The 18,418-nt window shown below is 32.9% G+C and overlaps 1 protein-coding gene across 1 annotated transcript; it reads right to left on the bottom strand.

The window, feature by feature from the left end:
* Positions 1-15,064: 15,064 nt before the first annotated feature.
* On the bottom strand, positions 15,065-16,234 carry LOC132285205 (zinc finger protein ZAT5-like). The gene has a single exon (XM_059787378.1). The coding sequence runs from the start codon at positions 16,044-16,046 to the stop codon at positions 15,159-15,161; it is 888 nt and encodes a 295-aa protein (XP_059643361.1). The 5' UTR covers positions 16,047-16,234; the 3' UTR covers positions 15,065-15,158.
* Positions 16,235-18,418: the final 2,184 nt, after the last annotated feature.

The following is an 18,418-nucleotide window of genomic DNA, read 5'->3' on the forward strand; positions in this document are numbered from 1 at the left end:
CCACGAACAAGTTCTAATCTAACTGCAATCCATACAGTGACCCGATACGCAGATACACCTAAATACCTCACAATATCTATCTAGTCCATACATAAATATATCCACACTAGAGGACCTTCACTGGACTATAATGGGGTCTCAACCTGAGTAGAAGGCAACATGTAAAATCGCACCCAAATGTGGGCATGAATACCCAGACCTAACAGGGTACACCTCAACCATCATATCCAGCTATGCATCCCAATGCATATACGCTCCCTAACCAACGACTCTGAGACTCATGCCCATATCGTGGTGCCATAACATATATATAAAGTCCGTCTAACCCAAGGTATGCCATTTTATTGTTTATTAAATTGACATAAGAATTTTAATCCAGTTTAATCATTCAACTTAATCAGTCGATCTAACTTAAACACAACCAACATTTAATCCAGGTAGTCATTCAACTTAATCAGTCGATCCGACTACACACAAACATAATTAATCCAGATAGTCTTTCAACTTAATCAGTCGATCTGACTAAACAAGGTTTAGGATTCAATACTTTACAATCCTTCCCTTAAATCCAATAGGTTAGGTTTATGCGTTTTAAGCTAAACCATCCCTAGTATGACACCGTCCCATACCGGTTCATACCATCCTCCACAACCATGTAATTGACAGAATCTATTAATTCAGCAATTAAAATTCCACATATATATATAATCGTTTAGCGATTTATAATCCAAAACCAATATCCAAGTATTTGTAATTAAATCCAAGCATTTAAACCATATAGTTGTAAGGAATGATTTCATAATTCAACCACTACCATCCAGAGCCTGCATAGATCACATCTAACACATCAATGACCCTATAATATATTTAAAACCATTTTATAAATATATTAAATCCCACTGGAATGCCTAAAAATAAGCTTAAGTATTTAAAACTTCATCTATCCACTAACCGTATACAATGTACATAAGTGTTATACAGTTTGATCCGTTAATTTAGAATTAACCTTAAATCAATTTAGGGTCTTAATAACACCCAAAAATTAACTATTTAATCCCTCCATGAAGTCTCATTAAATTTCTAAAATTTAATCAAGCCATTTAGTTCCTTTCTTCTGTTAGTAGCATACACCGTTGCATATTTTTACACTGCTACATCATTTGTCTTAAAGACTTAAACTATGCAACAATAAGTTTAATAACACTTAGAATTAACTACTTAGATCCTCTGTTAAGTCCCTACAGTTCATTAGAATCACTCAGAAGCTCAAATAATGCTCAAAACACCAAACAGAGCCCTAGAAAACACTTTCTGGACGTAAAACAAATTGGAGCCGGCTCTTGAAATGGAGAAGCGGGCTCTTCCCCTATTGGAGCCGGCTCCAATTCCCTAGGAGCCAGCTCTTGCTGAAGGGGAGCCGGCTCTTGACTTTCTAGAGCCGGCTCTCTCCCTCTTGAGAGCCTCCAGTTCATCTCTGCTCCGTTTCCGTCAATCTACTCCTTCTCCGATCAATTCCCACCCCTCTGCTTGTTTCTTAAACTGATCTAAAGGATCTAACACCCTCCTGATAGTATCCCCAAGGTTTGATTGTAGTTATTTAAGTCAATTACAAAGCTTAAGTTTGCTACCCAACTTAACATGCTGTTAGTATGAACACTGGAACCATATGCAAATTGAAGCGGAACGGATTGCAACACGTATTTAAAATAGAATAATAGCATCCCTATAAGCTTTGTATAACCCCAGTAGTGTTCCTATACTGTGTTTATAAAAGTTGCAATCAAATACAGAGACTAAATTTACAACAGAATCAATATACTTAACGTACAGGATACTGAAACAAATATACACGAACTGTAAATATATTGGATTTTAAAACAAACAGACTATCACCCAAGCATATAATAAACATGTAGGTTTCAATCATTGATTAGTTATTCCCTAGAGATCATCTAGGTGCACAGAATACGGCCCAAAGGGAAAGAGGAAGATAGAACTTGCCTTTGAGTTTCAGACTTTGAAACTCTAAACCACCGTCTCTGAGGTTTTCCGACCACCTTCTAAATTGTCGCTCTACTCCTCTGCTACTCTTGGTTAAACCCAGAAGAAAACCCTTGTCCCCTTCTTCTTGAACTTCTCTATAGATCACTCAAGTTTTCTCTGTTTCTCTGTCTCTCACTCTCTGTATCTAGGTACGTGAACAGAGTTGTACGTACTTGCCAAAACCCTAAACCCACATTATGATATATTTATAGGCCCAAAACAATAACCCTAATCCGTGTAAAAATTAGAGACTAAGCCCTAATTCCAACCTTAATCGGCCCATGAAACTACCTAAGTTGAAACGGACGGTGGCTATGATAAAACCTAAACCCTACGTTACGATAACTCAATTATAAATAATTAAATAATTACCATTTAATACAATAATTAACCAATTAATATAAAACGCAATTAATCAAATAACTCACGAAATAACAATTAATTTAATTTAAAGAAAAATACAATTTAAACAATTAATTAAATTAAAATACTATTTAAACAATACATTAAATACCAGGAATATCCTTTTAAATCTAGGGGTATTACAATCATCGAGCCACAAAACTCTAGCATCTCACAAGGTCATCAAACTTCGATAAGACAATTCTCGAGTCATGTGATACCTCTCGATTCTAGAGCCACGGGTGATCAAGTCCTAGCACAGATCCGAGGGATATCAATTGTCAATATGTAAACAAGCAGAAATAAAAACTGAATTAAGAATAAATTAATAATACACTGAAAGAAATCTAAAATAAAAATTATCAATCTTTAAATAATAAATTAATATAATTTAAATCCTTCAAATCCATACAACTCGGGAATCCATCTAGTGGACCCCTAATAATTTCAACTGATAAAATGTTTACAAAATTAAAATCCAAAACTAAAAAAATAAAGAAACTCGTATGTAGTCGGAAGAGTGAGAGTCTGTATCTGTATCAACACAATTAAGCTCTAAACCTGGTACTGACGAACACCTGAAAAATAAGAATGGATCAGGCCCACATGCAAGTTCGAATCTACTACAATCCGTATATAAACCCGATACGCAAATACATCCTAAATAGCTCAACAATAACTAAAGTAGTCCATATAGATATAAGTACACACTATAGGACGTTCGCTGGTCCAGTAGGTCGGTCTCAGCCTGAGTAGAGATACCATGCAAATCACATATAATGTGGTAATGTGTACCTAGACCTACCAGGGAACAACACCTATGTCCAGTTATCCATCCTAGGCGATATACGCACCCTAACCGTGATCAGGAGACTCAAGCTCGTACCACAGTACCATAAATGTATATATAAATTCCTTCCTAAGATTGAAAAATAAAGCAACCATCCATTATGTCATTCAACTGTTTTAGTTGACAGGACATGCATCCATGTAGGAGTTAACTGTTTTAGTTAATCCATTCCGTGTAATACCCCCTAATTTCGGAACACGGGTTGATCAAGTCCGCGCACAAAATTAGGGAATATCAAAACAATTAAAGTATTTAAACAAGCACAGATTACAAAATGAAATAAAGAATAAAATAAAACGCTGAAGAAATCTAATTAATAGTAAATCCATTAATAACTTCCAAATGGTTACAGTTCGGGAATCCCGTAACTCAAGGACCCCTTAACCAAAAGTTACTATGTAGAATTCCAACCAAATAAATACTAATCTCAACTGTAACAATAATAATATCCTACTTGTAAATAAATAGAAAGAATGGATAAGTCCTTCAGCTGCGGATCCTCAACCTTGAGACTTAACCTTCTAACAACCTGAAAAAATAAATCGCGGGTTAAACCCTACGAACAAGTTCCCTCTACCAAACCTCTGAAAGCCAATAAACAAATCATCTATATCAAAACAAACCCTAATAAAGTTTAAACTTTAATATACCATGCTATAAATATATATAAATACTTTTATACAATACAATAATCCTAACTATTAATAGGTGCAATTAAATTGTTAAATCCATTTACCAACGATTAATTAATAATCAGACCTAGACCAAAACCATCATTTATAAGTTTCCTATAAAATAAACTCCACTCACCTTAATTCCAACCTAACCAGTAATTTAACATTTTAGCTATAAATTACATTTAAATGAATAATCCACTAAAATCCAAAACCTAGCAAAAAAATATTGAAGTAATATATATATATATATATATATATATATATATATATATATATATATATATATATTTATTTATTTATTTATTTCAAGGTAGATGTAGAAATGACTTAGTAGATATAAGTGCATCATGTTCATTAGTATCTGGATGGTTTTGGCTTATGATGGTGATATATATTTATACATATATATACAAATCATTGACTATTAGTATATTACACCACTAAGTGTTTAAGTCACAATTGTGAGCATTTTATTATAGATATTTACATATTAAATGTCTTACATGGCAAACAGTGGAATAAGGGAAAATGAAAGTTTGGGACAAATAATCAAAATTTCATTTCATGGATTCGTGAATTCCGAGGACGAAATTCCTTTTGTTAGGGGGGAAGAATGTAATACCCCGATATTTTAAAAAGGATTTATTAATTAAATTAATTTATATTATATTATTATTATTATTACTTTTAAGTGATTTGTTTTATTTAATTAGGTGCTTGATAGTTGTGATTTGTTTTATTTAATTAAGTGCGTAGGTAAATTGTATTGTTTTAATTAAATTATATTTTGTAATTTTATTTGTTAAATTTATATGGTGTTTGATTTGTGAAATGCTAGTTAGTGAAGTGTTTATTTGATTTGCGTGATTTTATGTTGGTGTAACTTTATTGTTAATTATTGGTAGCTATTAAATTTAATTTCATTATTTTAGGTATTTAAGTTATTTGGATTGGGATTAAAGGAAGTTGGACCAACGGATGTGGTATTGGGCTTGAAGGAAGCCTTGTTAGGTTAATTGGTAAAGGCCCGTGGTTGGGAGGATATTTAACAATTATCTTTGCATAATTATACCTATATAATTACATGTGTATATTAATTCATTATTAAATCATGTGTAGGGGCATATATGTCAATATAATTATATATTGATATATATAGGTATATATAATTTATTTAACTAATGGTTATATATGGAAGGTAATATATATATATTTATATTAAAATATATGTATGTATATATATTATTTAAAAGATAAATATTATTTATTTTATATGATAATCCTAATGGGAAAAGGATTTAGGTTTTTGGATGTGTATAAATAGACATATAAGACTTTAGGGTTAGGAGTTTTTCCACGTTAGAAAAATACGAGAATTAGAGAGAGAAAAAGAAGGGCTAACGAGGAGGAGGCCGGATCAAAGAACGTAAGAGGAGACCGGATCCGGAAAAGAAAAGGCGAGTTCTTCTCTACTTCTCCACTTAGAACTCATAAACTTATCACCTTGATTATTGAAATAATAATTGTATTGTATTGAATTAAATTATTAATCGAATTAGATGAGCATGTTTATTTTTTTGAAATTTTTTTTATAGATTTAAACATGTGAATATATGTATGAATTGTTTGGATAGTTTAAATATTATATGTGAGGGAAGGTTAATTAAATTTTATTTCTGAAATTTTCTTATAGTTTGTTTTAACTTTATGTAGCGTGATTAATTAAATTAAATGGACCAAAATATAATTACATATATTTAGTTATGGCCAAAATTAATAAATTAAGCTTGTGGATTTTTCCTAGAATTTTCTAGACTGATTTGATATTTTTTTAGAAAAATTCGGATATTTAGAATTATATATATATAATTATATATGTGCAAATTAATTATATATATATATACTGTATATGTTTACGCACTGGTGGTAGTTTAGAAGGGCGATATTCCAGTGTGGTGCGACCTATGCTAAAAGTATGTGCATGTGAATCTGGGGCATTGAATTTTGAAATACATAATAGTGATAATTAAAAGCATGGATGAATATTTTCTTATAGTATTTCAAAATTCAATGCCCCAGATTCACATGCACATACTTTTAGCATAGGTCGCACCACACTGGAATATCGCCCTTCTAAACTACCACCAGTGCGTAAACATATACAGTATATATATATATAATTAATTTGCACATATATAATTATATATATATAATTCTAAATATCCGAATTTTTCTAAAAAAATATCAAATCAGTCTAGAAAATTCTAGGAAAAATCCACAAGCTTAATTTATTAATTTTGGCCATAACTAAATATATGTAATTATATTTTGGTCCATTTAATTTAATTAATCACGCTACATAAAGTTAAAACAAACTATAAGAAAATTTCAGAAATAAAATTTAATTAACCTTCCCTCACATATAATATTTAAACTATCCAAACAATTCATACATATATTCACATGTTTAAATCTATAAAAAAAATTTCAAAAAAATAAACATGCTCATCTAATTCGATTAATAATTTAATTCAATACAATACAATTATTATTTCAATAATCAAGGTGATAAGTTTATGAGTTCTAAGTGGAGAAGTAGAGAAGAACTCGCCTTTTCTTTTCCGGATCCGGTCTCCTCTTACGTTCTTTGATCCGGCCTCCTCCTCGTTAGCCCTTCTTTTTCTCTCTCTAATTCTCGTATTTTTCTAACGTGGAAAAACTCCTAACCCTAAAGTCTTATATGTCTATTTATACACATCCAAAAACCTAAATCCTTTTCCCATTAGGATTATCATATAAAATAAATAATATTTATCTTTTAAATAATATATATACATACATATATTTTAATATAAATATATATATATTACCTTCCATATATAACCATTAGTTAAATAAATTATATATACCTATATATATCAATATATAATTATATTGACATATATGCCCCTACACATGATTTAATAATGAATTAATATACACATGTAATTATATAGGTATAATTATGCAAAGATAATTGTTAAATATCCTCCCAACCACGGGCCTTTACCAATTAACCTAACAAGGCTTCCTTCAAGCCCAATACCACATCCGTTGGTCCAACTTCCTTTAATCCCAATCCAAATAACTTAAATACCTAAAATAATGAAATTAAATTTAATAGCTACCAATAATTAACAATAAAGTTACACCAACATAAAATCACGCAAATCAAATAAACACTTCACTAACTAGCATTTCACAAATCAAACACCATATAAATTTAACAAATAAAATTACAAAATATAATTTAATTAAAACAATACAATTTACCTACGCACTTAATTAAATAAAACAAATCACAACTATCAAGCACCTAATTAAATAAAACAAATCACTTAAAAGTAATAATAATAATAATATAATATAAATTAATTTAATTAATAAATCCTTTTTAAAATATCGGGGTATTACATTCCGTATGTATAATTGGGTTGGAATTAGCATTTTGATTTAATCCGTCCCTCCGTATGTCACCGTCCCATACCGGTACATACATGCATATGATCCACAGATGATGCACATTCAAATGAACATCAAATATATCCAGAAACCAGCATAATAGAAAATAGATATTATTAAGATCCCATTATGCATCCAGTATATGATTATATCCATAAAACTTCCATTTAAATTGCTAAAACATAATCAACAATTTAAATCATCCATATCCACATAATTAAATGAACAGTAATTTTAGCAGTTCCTCATTTATCATCCATGGCATGACATAATAATATTCAGAATTTTAACCTGAGCATATTATAATAAAAATTCCCAACCAATACTTCCATACTACTTCATTTACATTGCTAAAACGAAGACTAGCATTTAAATCCTTCTCAATCCTTGACGGCATGTAAATTAATCTTCAAATCTCATGACGTCCCTTTAATTCTCAATTGTAAATCCTGTGCCGGATATAATGACACTCAGAAGTCTAAACTACACATTATATAAAACCCCCAAAAGTATTTTATACAGATCCATATAAATTGGATTAAAACAAAACTAGTGATTAAAATTCCTTCAACTCCTGATAGCATGTAACTTTTATCTAAAGTTCATGATATCTATAACCACAGCAGAAACCATCGTTCCTAGAACTTGATTAGATTATATAGGTCATTGATATAAAATTCCAAGAACAACTTCCCTTTCAGTCCATTCATTTAGCTTAAATAACTAGAAATTTAAATATTTCTCCTTCCTTGACACCATGCATAATTATGTTTATAATTCATGATGTCCCTTACCCACAGCCTAAACCATTACTCCTGGGTCTTTAAATATGTTATATGTAATATTTTAAAACCCCCAACTAAACTTCAGTATTGCATTATAGCCCCTGCAGTCCAAAAACCACCAAAAAACACGTTCTGGGCACTTACCAAAATTGGAGCCGCCTCCAATTTTAAGTTGAGCCGGCTCCACCCATATTGGAGCCGCCTCAACACTTTGTGGAGCCAGCTCCACTTCAATGGAGCCGCCTCCACTTCCCCAGCCTCCGTTTTTCCTTCTCTGCTTCCTCTGTATTGCCTTCTTCGCATTCGGCATGGTCTCAGTCCTCTGTCCCACCTTTGTTAAAGATTTTTAAGGTTTAATTTAAGTCCTAACAACACTAAACACGTCTCCAATTCTAGTATGAATTACTTATCAAAAGCTTAAACCATGATCGCAACAGTTTATGTTTTCTCCGTTTGTTTTCTTCGCTTCCGGAGAAGTTCAACCCTCCATTCCAAAACTTTTTCTTACATTCTTAAGGTTCAATTCAGGTTTATTCAACCCTAGAAACTCCTTAAATTTCCTTGTGAAATTATTGACAAAAATTTAAAACAAAAACACAACAGTTCATAGTTTCGAAAGCGATGAGGGGTTTAAAATTGTACAAAAACTCTATCATGCATAAACATCCGTTTTAATAATTAAATTAGATTCCTGGAGACTATAGAGAATGCACAGAACACAAGTTTATAGGAAGGAGATAGAATGAAACTTGCCTTTTGGCTTCGGTTTGAAACCTTTTAACGCCGGGTCTCTAAATTCCGGCAACCCCAACACTGTTATCCTCCTCTGACCATTGTTTCCCTCCTCTGTGACTTCTTGATTCTATCCAAAACCAACCCCTTCATTATTCGTTAGCCTCACAAGCTATCATCAAAACCCTCTCTGTTTCCCCTTAAGCTTCTCTCTAGTTTTCCTCTCAAGACCTCTCTTTGGTTTCCTCTCAAAACTTTATCACGTGAATAGAGTTCTTTCCAACCCTAGCAGACGTATCAGGATATATATATAGGCATCCCAATCTTAAGTCTGATTATATCCGTATCTCTATAGGCTTTAATTAAACCCTAATATAAGTCGGCAACCTAATAATACAAAAAAATAATAAAACCCTACGACACAAACAACATATAAAAGTTACCAAATATAATATACCAAAGACACGTCAATTAAAACCAATAAATCAAAGAAGTAAATTTAATCACAATTAAACAATTAAATAAAACCAACCAACAAATAATTACAGTTAACTAATTAAATAAAACAAATACATAATAACAATTAACCAATTAATTTAAAATAAAGTCACACTAAATCAACTAAGCAAATAAACCACATAAGTCACATAATTAAATCAAAATGCTATAAAAACAAAATTAAATTCCCTTTTTATCCTTTTGAAAACTAGGGGTATTATAAGTCACGAATAAAAACCCTGGCACAATATCAGGTTAAATCTCGACTTCACCTAGACCTTGAAGACTCAAATTGTCAAATGAAAATCGAGATATGAATGTGTCTTTTCGCACATTTACAATTGATGTGATAAAAAGGTAGAAGATGCCCAACACAAACAATGGCCCCTGACCAGTGAGATAATGAACAATGTGACGTGACAGAGAACCATATCATCACTATTAATGCTTTGACAGAGTCATTAATGTCCCTATGCCACTTAAAGGCATGGTTCGATAAAGAGATATAAACCCTTAGGCACCTAAGAGTATCGATCCTGCATGCTTATGTACGTACAAGACAAGGACCAGGCTAGCCACCAAGGACCTTTGGGTAATACCTAGTGTAGAGACTAAAATTTTGAGATTGTCTCATCCTCATCCAATTGGTCAAGAAGTCAAAATTATTGATTAATTAAAATTCATGAAAGCGGGCCTATCAATGGACACGTGTCAAAATCTTGAAGGTTCAAACCGTTAAAGAAAATGCAATTTAATTCAAATTCAAATTTGAATCGATTTCCATATAAAATGAGACAAATATCTTATTTATGGAAAATAGCACAATTATAAGGAATTTTCAAATTAAACTTCCCACCTTTCGGCCTATAAATACAAGCCCACCATACAAATTTCTGAATGGAGACAAAAAAAAAAAAAAAATCACACACACACACACATACACAAAAGCCTGCTTGTTGAATCTCTGCATCAACAAACGCTCTGAAGACGAAAAATAACAAGCACGCCATACAAGTGTCGTTCTTCATTGAAACCCTTTAACATTCAAAGATTCTAAAGACGAAACACGCCACACAAGTGTCGTTCTTCATCAAAGCCTTTCAACATTCAATGATTCTGAAGATGAAGAACAATAAGCACATCACACAAACGTCATTCTTCTTTGAAAACTTTCAATTTGTCGTTCGAGATCAAGCTCCATTGGCCCTTGATCAGAAATCCAATCATGTCTTCTTCAACCTCGAAGATTTGAAAGAAAGCTCAACCACTAGTTCAAAATCAAGCTCATACAGCCCTTAGGTCGACTTTCCAAGGAGATTTAATCAAAGGAAGATTTTATTTGTATAGAATCGACCACGAATAATTATACCTCTTTTCTAAATATTAATAAAATTGATTATTTATCTGCATTTTCGTTCCTAGATTTTCAGACACGAAATTTGCACTTGAAATTTTTGGCGTTCTTACTAGCATTCTTCGGGCCTTGAGCGTGTTGAACGGTCTCAGAGGCCATTGTTGAGAGCATTGGATAGGTGTTGAAAAGATTATTAAGGAGATAGATATGAGAGGTTGAGAGGTCTCACTGGGCATGTCAGAAATTTGTACACACAAATTTTGTATCCGAAAAAGTTATTAAGGAGATAGAGACGAAGAGAAGACTAATATATAGTGGGTGTATGAGTAAGTTAAGTATGTGTTAGTATGATATTTTATTTATGTAAAAAATAAAAAAGAAAAATCAGTAAAGGCATTATACAGAAGAGTTATATATTGAGCCATACTTGTAGGATTGGTTTAGTAACACCACACAAGTGAGGAATTGGCAAAAAGTGTTGCACTTATTTTGTATGAAGTAACTGAAATTCATATGAACAACATGGAGCTAGCATGAGCTCCTTTCATTACTTGAGTGAGGGACCAGGATCACCTCCAGTTGCATAGTGCAACCATTTCCATCATTTGAAATAAGTGGCTGAGAATGTGTCACATCAATTAAAAAAATTGGTTAACTAATTTTTTACCACCCCTTTAAATATTGTATTTCATATGTATATAAACTTTAAATATTATTTCTAAAATACACGGCTGTCTCCCTTTCTCTCTCATGCTGTCTCTCTTTCTCTCTCTAAAAGTGGCTGTCTTCCTTTTTCTCTTTAAAAGGGAAGAAGAAAATAGTACCAATGGCGGTCTGAGACGAAGAAGAAGAAGTAAAGAACGGTGATGAGGCGAAGAAAAAAAAGTGAAGAACGGCGGTCTGAGGTGAAGAAGAAGAAGTGAAGATCGAAAGTCTGAGGCGAAGAAGAAGAGGGAAGAAGGAAGGTCTGAGGCAAACAAGAAGGGAAAAAGGAAGGTCTGAGGGTTAGGGTTTGAATTTCGAATAAGGGAAAACGAAGAAGAAGTGAAGAATGTCTGAGGCTAGGTTGGAAAAGTTGGGATGCACCTTAGGAAAATGTTAGGATTCACCGTAGGAAAATGTTGGGATGCACCAGAATGGCAGTGAGGCGAAAAAGAAGAAGTGAAGAACGGCGGTATGAGGCGAAGAAGAAGAAGAAAATAGTACCATTTTAAATGATACACCAGCAATTAAAATGTTAGGATGCAACTTAAGAAAATGTTGGGATTCACTTTAGAAAAATGTTGGAATGCAATTTACAAATAAGTTGGGATGTTTGTACGAAAATGTTGGGATGTACTTTAGGAAAATATTGTGATGCACAACTTTACAAATACGTTGGGATATATGTTACGAAAATGTTGAGAAATTGTTATGATGTAGCAAATAAGGATAATTTGGGATACAAGTATGATTTTCAAATTTTATTTTTAAGGAAATCATCTTATTTCCATAAGAATGGTAGAAACAAAGAAATCGTACATCTTGCTTCAATTTAGGGAAGTCTGATCTGACTTTCAATTTGGAAATAGAATCGCTTATTCTATTTCGAAATAAAGCCTACTTCATGTTTCTATTTGGAAAGAAATCAAAATCTATTTGAAAAGAAATCAAATTCTAAACTGTGTTGATTAATATTTTGGGAGAAAAGAAGGGTAGCTGGGTGGCGGGATTTCAATCAAAATCTATTTGGAAAGAAATCAAATTCTAAACTGGGTTGATTGATATTTTGGGAGAGAAGAAGGGCTAGGTGGTAGGATTTCAATTTTATTTCAAATGGGTTGCTGAAATGAAGGATGGAGGGAAGAAGAAATAAGGGAGGAAAAAAGAGTATATATATATATATATATATATACACACAAAAATTCTGTATAAGGCAAATTTAATTTTTTACCCACTATGTAAGTACTATTCATTCACAAAAATAGAACAAATATTTACACTATTTCACTGGAGGTGATTTTCCACCCTTGAGTGACCGGTACTATCCACTGCCCAAGCATCAAAACCCTAGCTTTAATATATCAAATGTAGTGCTTCCTTGTGACCCATTAATACTCGAGAGTTTCTGAAGAGTTTAAGACATTCATGTAACTACTAACCACCAAGCATGTGCTAATTAATGTCAATGACTCTCTCTCTCTCTCTCTCTCTCTCTCTCTCTCTCTCTCTCTCGTATGTGAATGCTGACATGCGTGGCTTTTCAAAGGCCCCAAAAAATGCATATAACAAACACTAGAGGCATTGGATGACACCGCCTCTATTTTTAAGTTCCCCAATTCTCTCCCTCTCCCTCTCTATGCATAAAATATATATGTGTGTGTGTGTGTGGGGGTAAATGTAGTATGTTTTTTCTTTAATTAGTGAAAAGAACAGAGCGAAAAATAAATTGAAAGGAGGTATAAAAAAGCTGTCATCTTTTATATTACCTTGAATGGTGGCATTATTTCCTATCTACTTTATGACAACAAAAACATTTCCAGTATTTTGCACTTTTTTGGACTCGTTGGTCCACACTATCTACTATCTACTATCTACAACAGTATTCTGGAAAAACAGAATGCTTTGGAACTGTGGACCCTCACAATTTCAGGTGTACGCTGTGCAATAAATGTGTTTTAGTGTGCACTTTGAACACGGATACCATAAAAGCACTTTTGCCCTTTTGGTAGGATTGATCATAGAGGATACCATGTAGTTCATGAATTTGGTTGATTTTTGGAACAAAAAAAAATTAGAATTTGGTTGGATTTGTTTTGTTGTTTTGGTTGGAAGTGTAGTGTTGAGCAAGTAGGGATGCTATGCTACATTCACATGCTCCCAGTGTTGAATTGTACTTTTTCACATGTGATAAAGTGGAAAAATCATGTATGAGTCTATTATTAATATGGAATTAAAATTAATTTTCCAAATATATATATATATATATATATATAAATATGGAAGTAAAATTTATTATAGCACTGTATGTATGATTCTAAAAGACGGCTTTGTGTTGGCAAGAGAATGCATGGATTATGATGCACCCATGTGTTCTCTTTGTGATCATTAGAGTTCCATAACTATTAAATACTATAATATGATATTAGGCAAAAGCCAGACCAATTTTGCTGTCATTTCCCAGAAAGACCGTTTAATCTCTTATAAATATACCTATAGTTAACTTCTTCAAAACGTAAGGTAGTGATTGTTTGTGTGGGAACAGTGGTCATGCTCCCTAGGATTGGATTGAATGATCAAACGAAGCACTAGTAAAAAAAATTACTCATTTCATTAATGAATGATCAAACGAAGCACTAGTAAAAAAAATTACTCATTTCATTAATGGAGACTGGAGAGCATATATATATATATATATATTTCTTTCGTCTTATAATAGATGTCTCTTACGGGGAGTAGAACTTTTTGAGGGAACATGTAATTATTATATTGTCTCTTTTAAAAATTACAAAGTTACCCTTTCAAGTTTAAATATATATAAAATCAAGTTTGAAATTTTTTTAAATTTTAAGGATATTTTATAAAAAGTTGTGAAATGTTTTGTTTAAATTTAGTAAGTAGACAAGTATTTTAGAATAATTCAAAAAAAAAAGGTGGATAATTATTAAGGGACGAAGGGAGTTTTAAAGAAACTTGGTTCAATTGGACATTAATTAAGGCATGTCACTTGATGGCATGACAGAGAAGCTAGTACAGATCCATAAACCATAATTATACTAAAAGAAAGGAAGTTATATTTTTTTTTGAGTACCTTGAATGTTAGATGTTAGAGGGGAGGGTGAGTGTGCAAGGTGTGAATACGAATTGCAAATATAGAGCAACCAACCACTTGCACCGTTTGCGTGAACTTACTACAGTATTTAATTGATTGTTATTTTAATGAAGCTAGCAGATACTTCAGCTTTCTTGTACGTGAATGAAACCATTTGGGAACCAAACCCCACCTCTTTTCGTTGTGCTGGTAAGTTGATTAATTGTGTCTAACACTTTTCAGAATGGACTCTCTCTCACACACACGCACACAAATTCCACACATTGAAAAAAACAAAAAAATGGATTTCAAACCCCGAAAAGAAGAAAAACAAAAGATGATGAATAACCAACATTTTTGTGAATTGTGTGAATGAAATGAATGCCACAATTTACACTGATTACTACAGAAATATATATATAAAGAATTCGATCAATTAATCATGTTTATGAAAAATGAAATGCTAACGATTCACAATATTGATGTTGGCCATGGAAAAGATAAATCCATGAAAGAATTACATGAATTAGTAATGGCAATCAACTAAAGACGATGGTGAGAAGACGATAAGTTGTCCTTTGGAGGAGAAAGGAATCAAGTTGGATTCGGGATGATCAGTGTCCACCTCCGGAGCTGGAAGATTAAGGTCTAATGATAGAACATTACTACTACTACTCCTTGGTTTCTTGGCTTGATCTTGAGATGAGTCTGCAGGACTACTACTGCTACTTGTACCCATTGATGGCATGCTTCTATTTCTATGCCTCCTCATGTGACCTCCTAAAGCTTGACCGGACATGAATTCAGCTCCACATATCGAACACTCGTGAACCTTAGAATATTTGTTATTACTACTTGATAATAAAACCCTGTTAGAAATTTGAAGAGAAAGGGCAGTAGTACTATGGTGGTTGAATTTATAATCTTCTTCTTGCATAAACGCTAACACCTTTTTTTCTTCTCCGGCGACGGAGGCTTTCTTGTGACTGGCTCTGTGTCCACCTAATGCTTGAAACGAAGAGAAGCACCGGTTACATGTCTTGCACTCGTATAATGGGCCCGCCGCCGCCTTGTTGACCGTCTGGGCTGGTTTAGGGGTTTGGCCGCCTTGAGCCAAAAGAATCAAACAATTGGCCATGTCTTCTTCTTCCGTCGTAGTTTGTGTCAATTGGACCAAGTTGGTTGGAGAGGAAGTGGTGGGATCAAACGATCGGCCACCTGAATTGTCACTAATACCACCACCACCACCGCTGTTTTGGAGTTGTGGTATGGTATATGATGAGATTGAAGTAGTAGACATGGTTAATGAAAGGGGAGAGGAGGGTCTTGGACGCTTGGTGCGCTTTCCTTTGATGATGATGTGTGTGTATTCGTTAGACAACACCATAGCTTCTTCTTGGACTTCCATATTCATTCACCACTGACTAAATTAAAAAGCTGAGACAGAGAGACTGTGTGTGGAGGAGAGCAGGCAATTAAGGTAACGGAGTGGGCGTTATTATAGAGAGAGAGAGAGAGAGAGAGGAGTGAATGGTTAGAGGGGGTTGGGTTGGTGTTGTTAGTGTGTGTTAAAAAGCCGCCCCCGTGAACAGTAACCGTGAATGTGTATGTCCAAGCTAGCATTTCCAACCTTGGAAGTTATACATATATATATATGCAAATGTATAGATATACAGTTGTATATACATGTATATTTAGAGAGAGGTGCAAATGCAATGTAACAAGTAGGAAGAGATTGAGAGGGAGGAAAGGAGTGAGATTCGGTTGGCTTTGAAGCAAACTCCCCCCATTACTTTTTGCCAGCGATTCCTTGTACAAGATTAGAGTGCAAGCCTGGCACCCCCACACACATTTCGCAGCTTCACCCCCCAAACCTTTTTCTTCATTTTTCCCTTTCTAGCTTACTCTGTTTTTTTTTTCTTTTTCTTTTTTTTTTTTCTGATTGGTTCCATAACGAGTCTATTGATTATAAAAATACTAACAATAATTAAATTAAATAAAATAGTACTTAGCTCCAACTCTGTTACAAGCCATGCACCGTTCAAAAATATATATATATATTTTCTTTATTGTCAAAGACATGTATTGCATGTTCTTTAAAAAAAAAAAAAAAAATCAAGTGTTAACATTTTTTTTTTTCACAAGCCAAATGCAAACACCCATTGTTGCCCCTTACGAAAACTTATTCTACAAATATCAACCTTTCAATAATGACTTTTTATACTTAAAGTTAAACCACTCCCATATGGAACTAATTAACTTAGTCTTATATGGTGCAGTTATACTCTTGAAAGTTTAATTAATTATAAAGTCAAAGTTAGAAACAAGCCTCTTTCAAGCCGTAGTAGTGGCGTCAGGTGACGCATTCCTAGGTCACACCCTTGGTATCGTCTTGCGATAAATTAGTCTTGGACCATGGATTAATCAAACAAAAGTTAATTTTGAGATTTTTTTACAATATAAATATTACAATAATAAATTTTTGTGAGACTGTTTTTTTGCAAAACTATCTAATAAATTCACTGAACTTACTGATTTAACCTTCATTAATCAATTACCCATGACATAACTTTCCACGTTTATTAGGCTAATAAAGTTGACTTTCTCAAGCCATCATATAAACAATTTTTTCATACAACCCCACTCGTTGAAAGCGATGGCGGGAGTGTTTTTTTGAGTCACAATTAATGGTGCTTTAAACTTTTAAAATGTGTGGTTCTGGTTAATTGCATGTTTTTTTTTTTTAATATTAGACACTTCTTCGATCATATAGCAATTGCATGTGCAATTAACCCTATCCACCTTATATTAAATATTATTCGTAAATACTTTGATGGATGGACCATGACCCAAAATTTGCGCCGTCTGTATGCGTACAAATTATTGGATCACTAATATCTTATGCTCCTACAAATGATTAAGTGTTTTTTTCCTGTAAAATAAAAATGATTAGCGATTGGTAAAGGTACGGAGAGATGCCACGTTCCCACTGAATTATACTCTGGAGTACTATTAGAATACAGTGTTATACAGTAGAGATTACATATATGATATATATATTTATTGTACCAAGTGACTTTTTAGGATATGCAAACATACATGCAACTGTATAAAAAAGAACAAATTGTCGCTAATCACACTCACAAGTTTTGTTTGATAACAATAGCAATTGACTTTTACTCGTATGTGTATATATGCTCACCACGCACATTTCCAATCACATTATGTATCTTGCAAAGAAAATTATTATTTCAGCTAACTTTACATCTCGAATTGGAGTGGTGAGATCATGTCACTGTGTTATATATTTTAAATGTTAAAAATGGAATCGGATAAAACAATTTGTAAGTAAGACGAATATCACTTGCTACGTTGTTTTAATCCCTATTAGTGGACAAATATGGGTTGTTCTTATTCTCTGCAACATGTGCTTTCTCCAGCTTAGTCCATTGTTTAACAAATCTTGTTTGTTTTTTTGTTTTTGGGTAAATTATAGTACATTGTTTTCATCGTTAAAGTTGACATGATTTTGTAATGTGTGAAAAGTTCACCTTATTATGCTTAAAATGCATTTCAATGATTGCATGTCAGACTGCTGTCATATATATATATATATATATATATATAAGTTTCAACGGTTGAGATTACATATATTTTGGTGGTGCATGCATCCTAACCTTTTCACATGATACTTAGATCTTTCACAAGATTTTGCTAATAATAGTGCGTCTAATCCTTGTAACCGCAATCCTAAGCATGCCAAAAGTTTATTAATTGGCTTCACTT

This window comes from Cornus florida, unplaced genomic scaffold (assembly GCF_030987335.1).
Source record: "Cornus florida cultivar Cherokee Brave unplaced genomic scaffold, ASM3098733v1 CherokeeBrave_3.0.0_Hap2_Chr02, whole genome shotgun sequence".
Lineage (NCBI taxonomy): Eukaryota > Viridiplantae > Streptophyta > Magnoliopsida > Cornales > Cornaceae > Cornus > Cornus florida.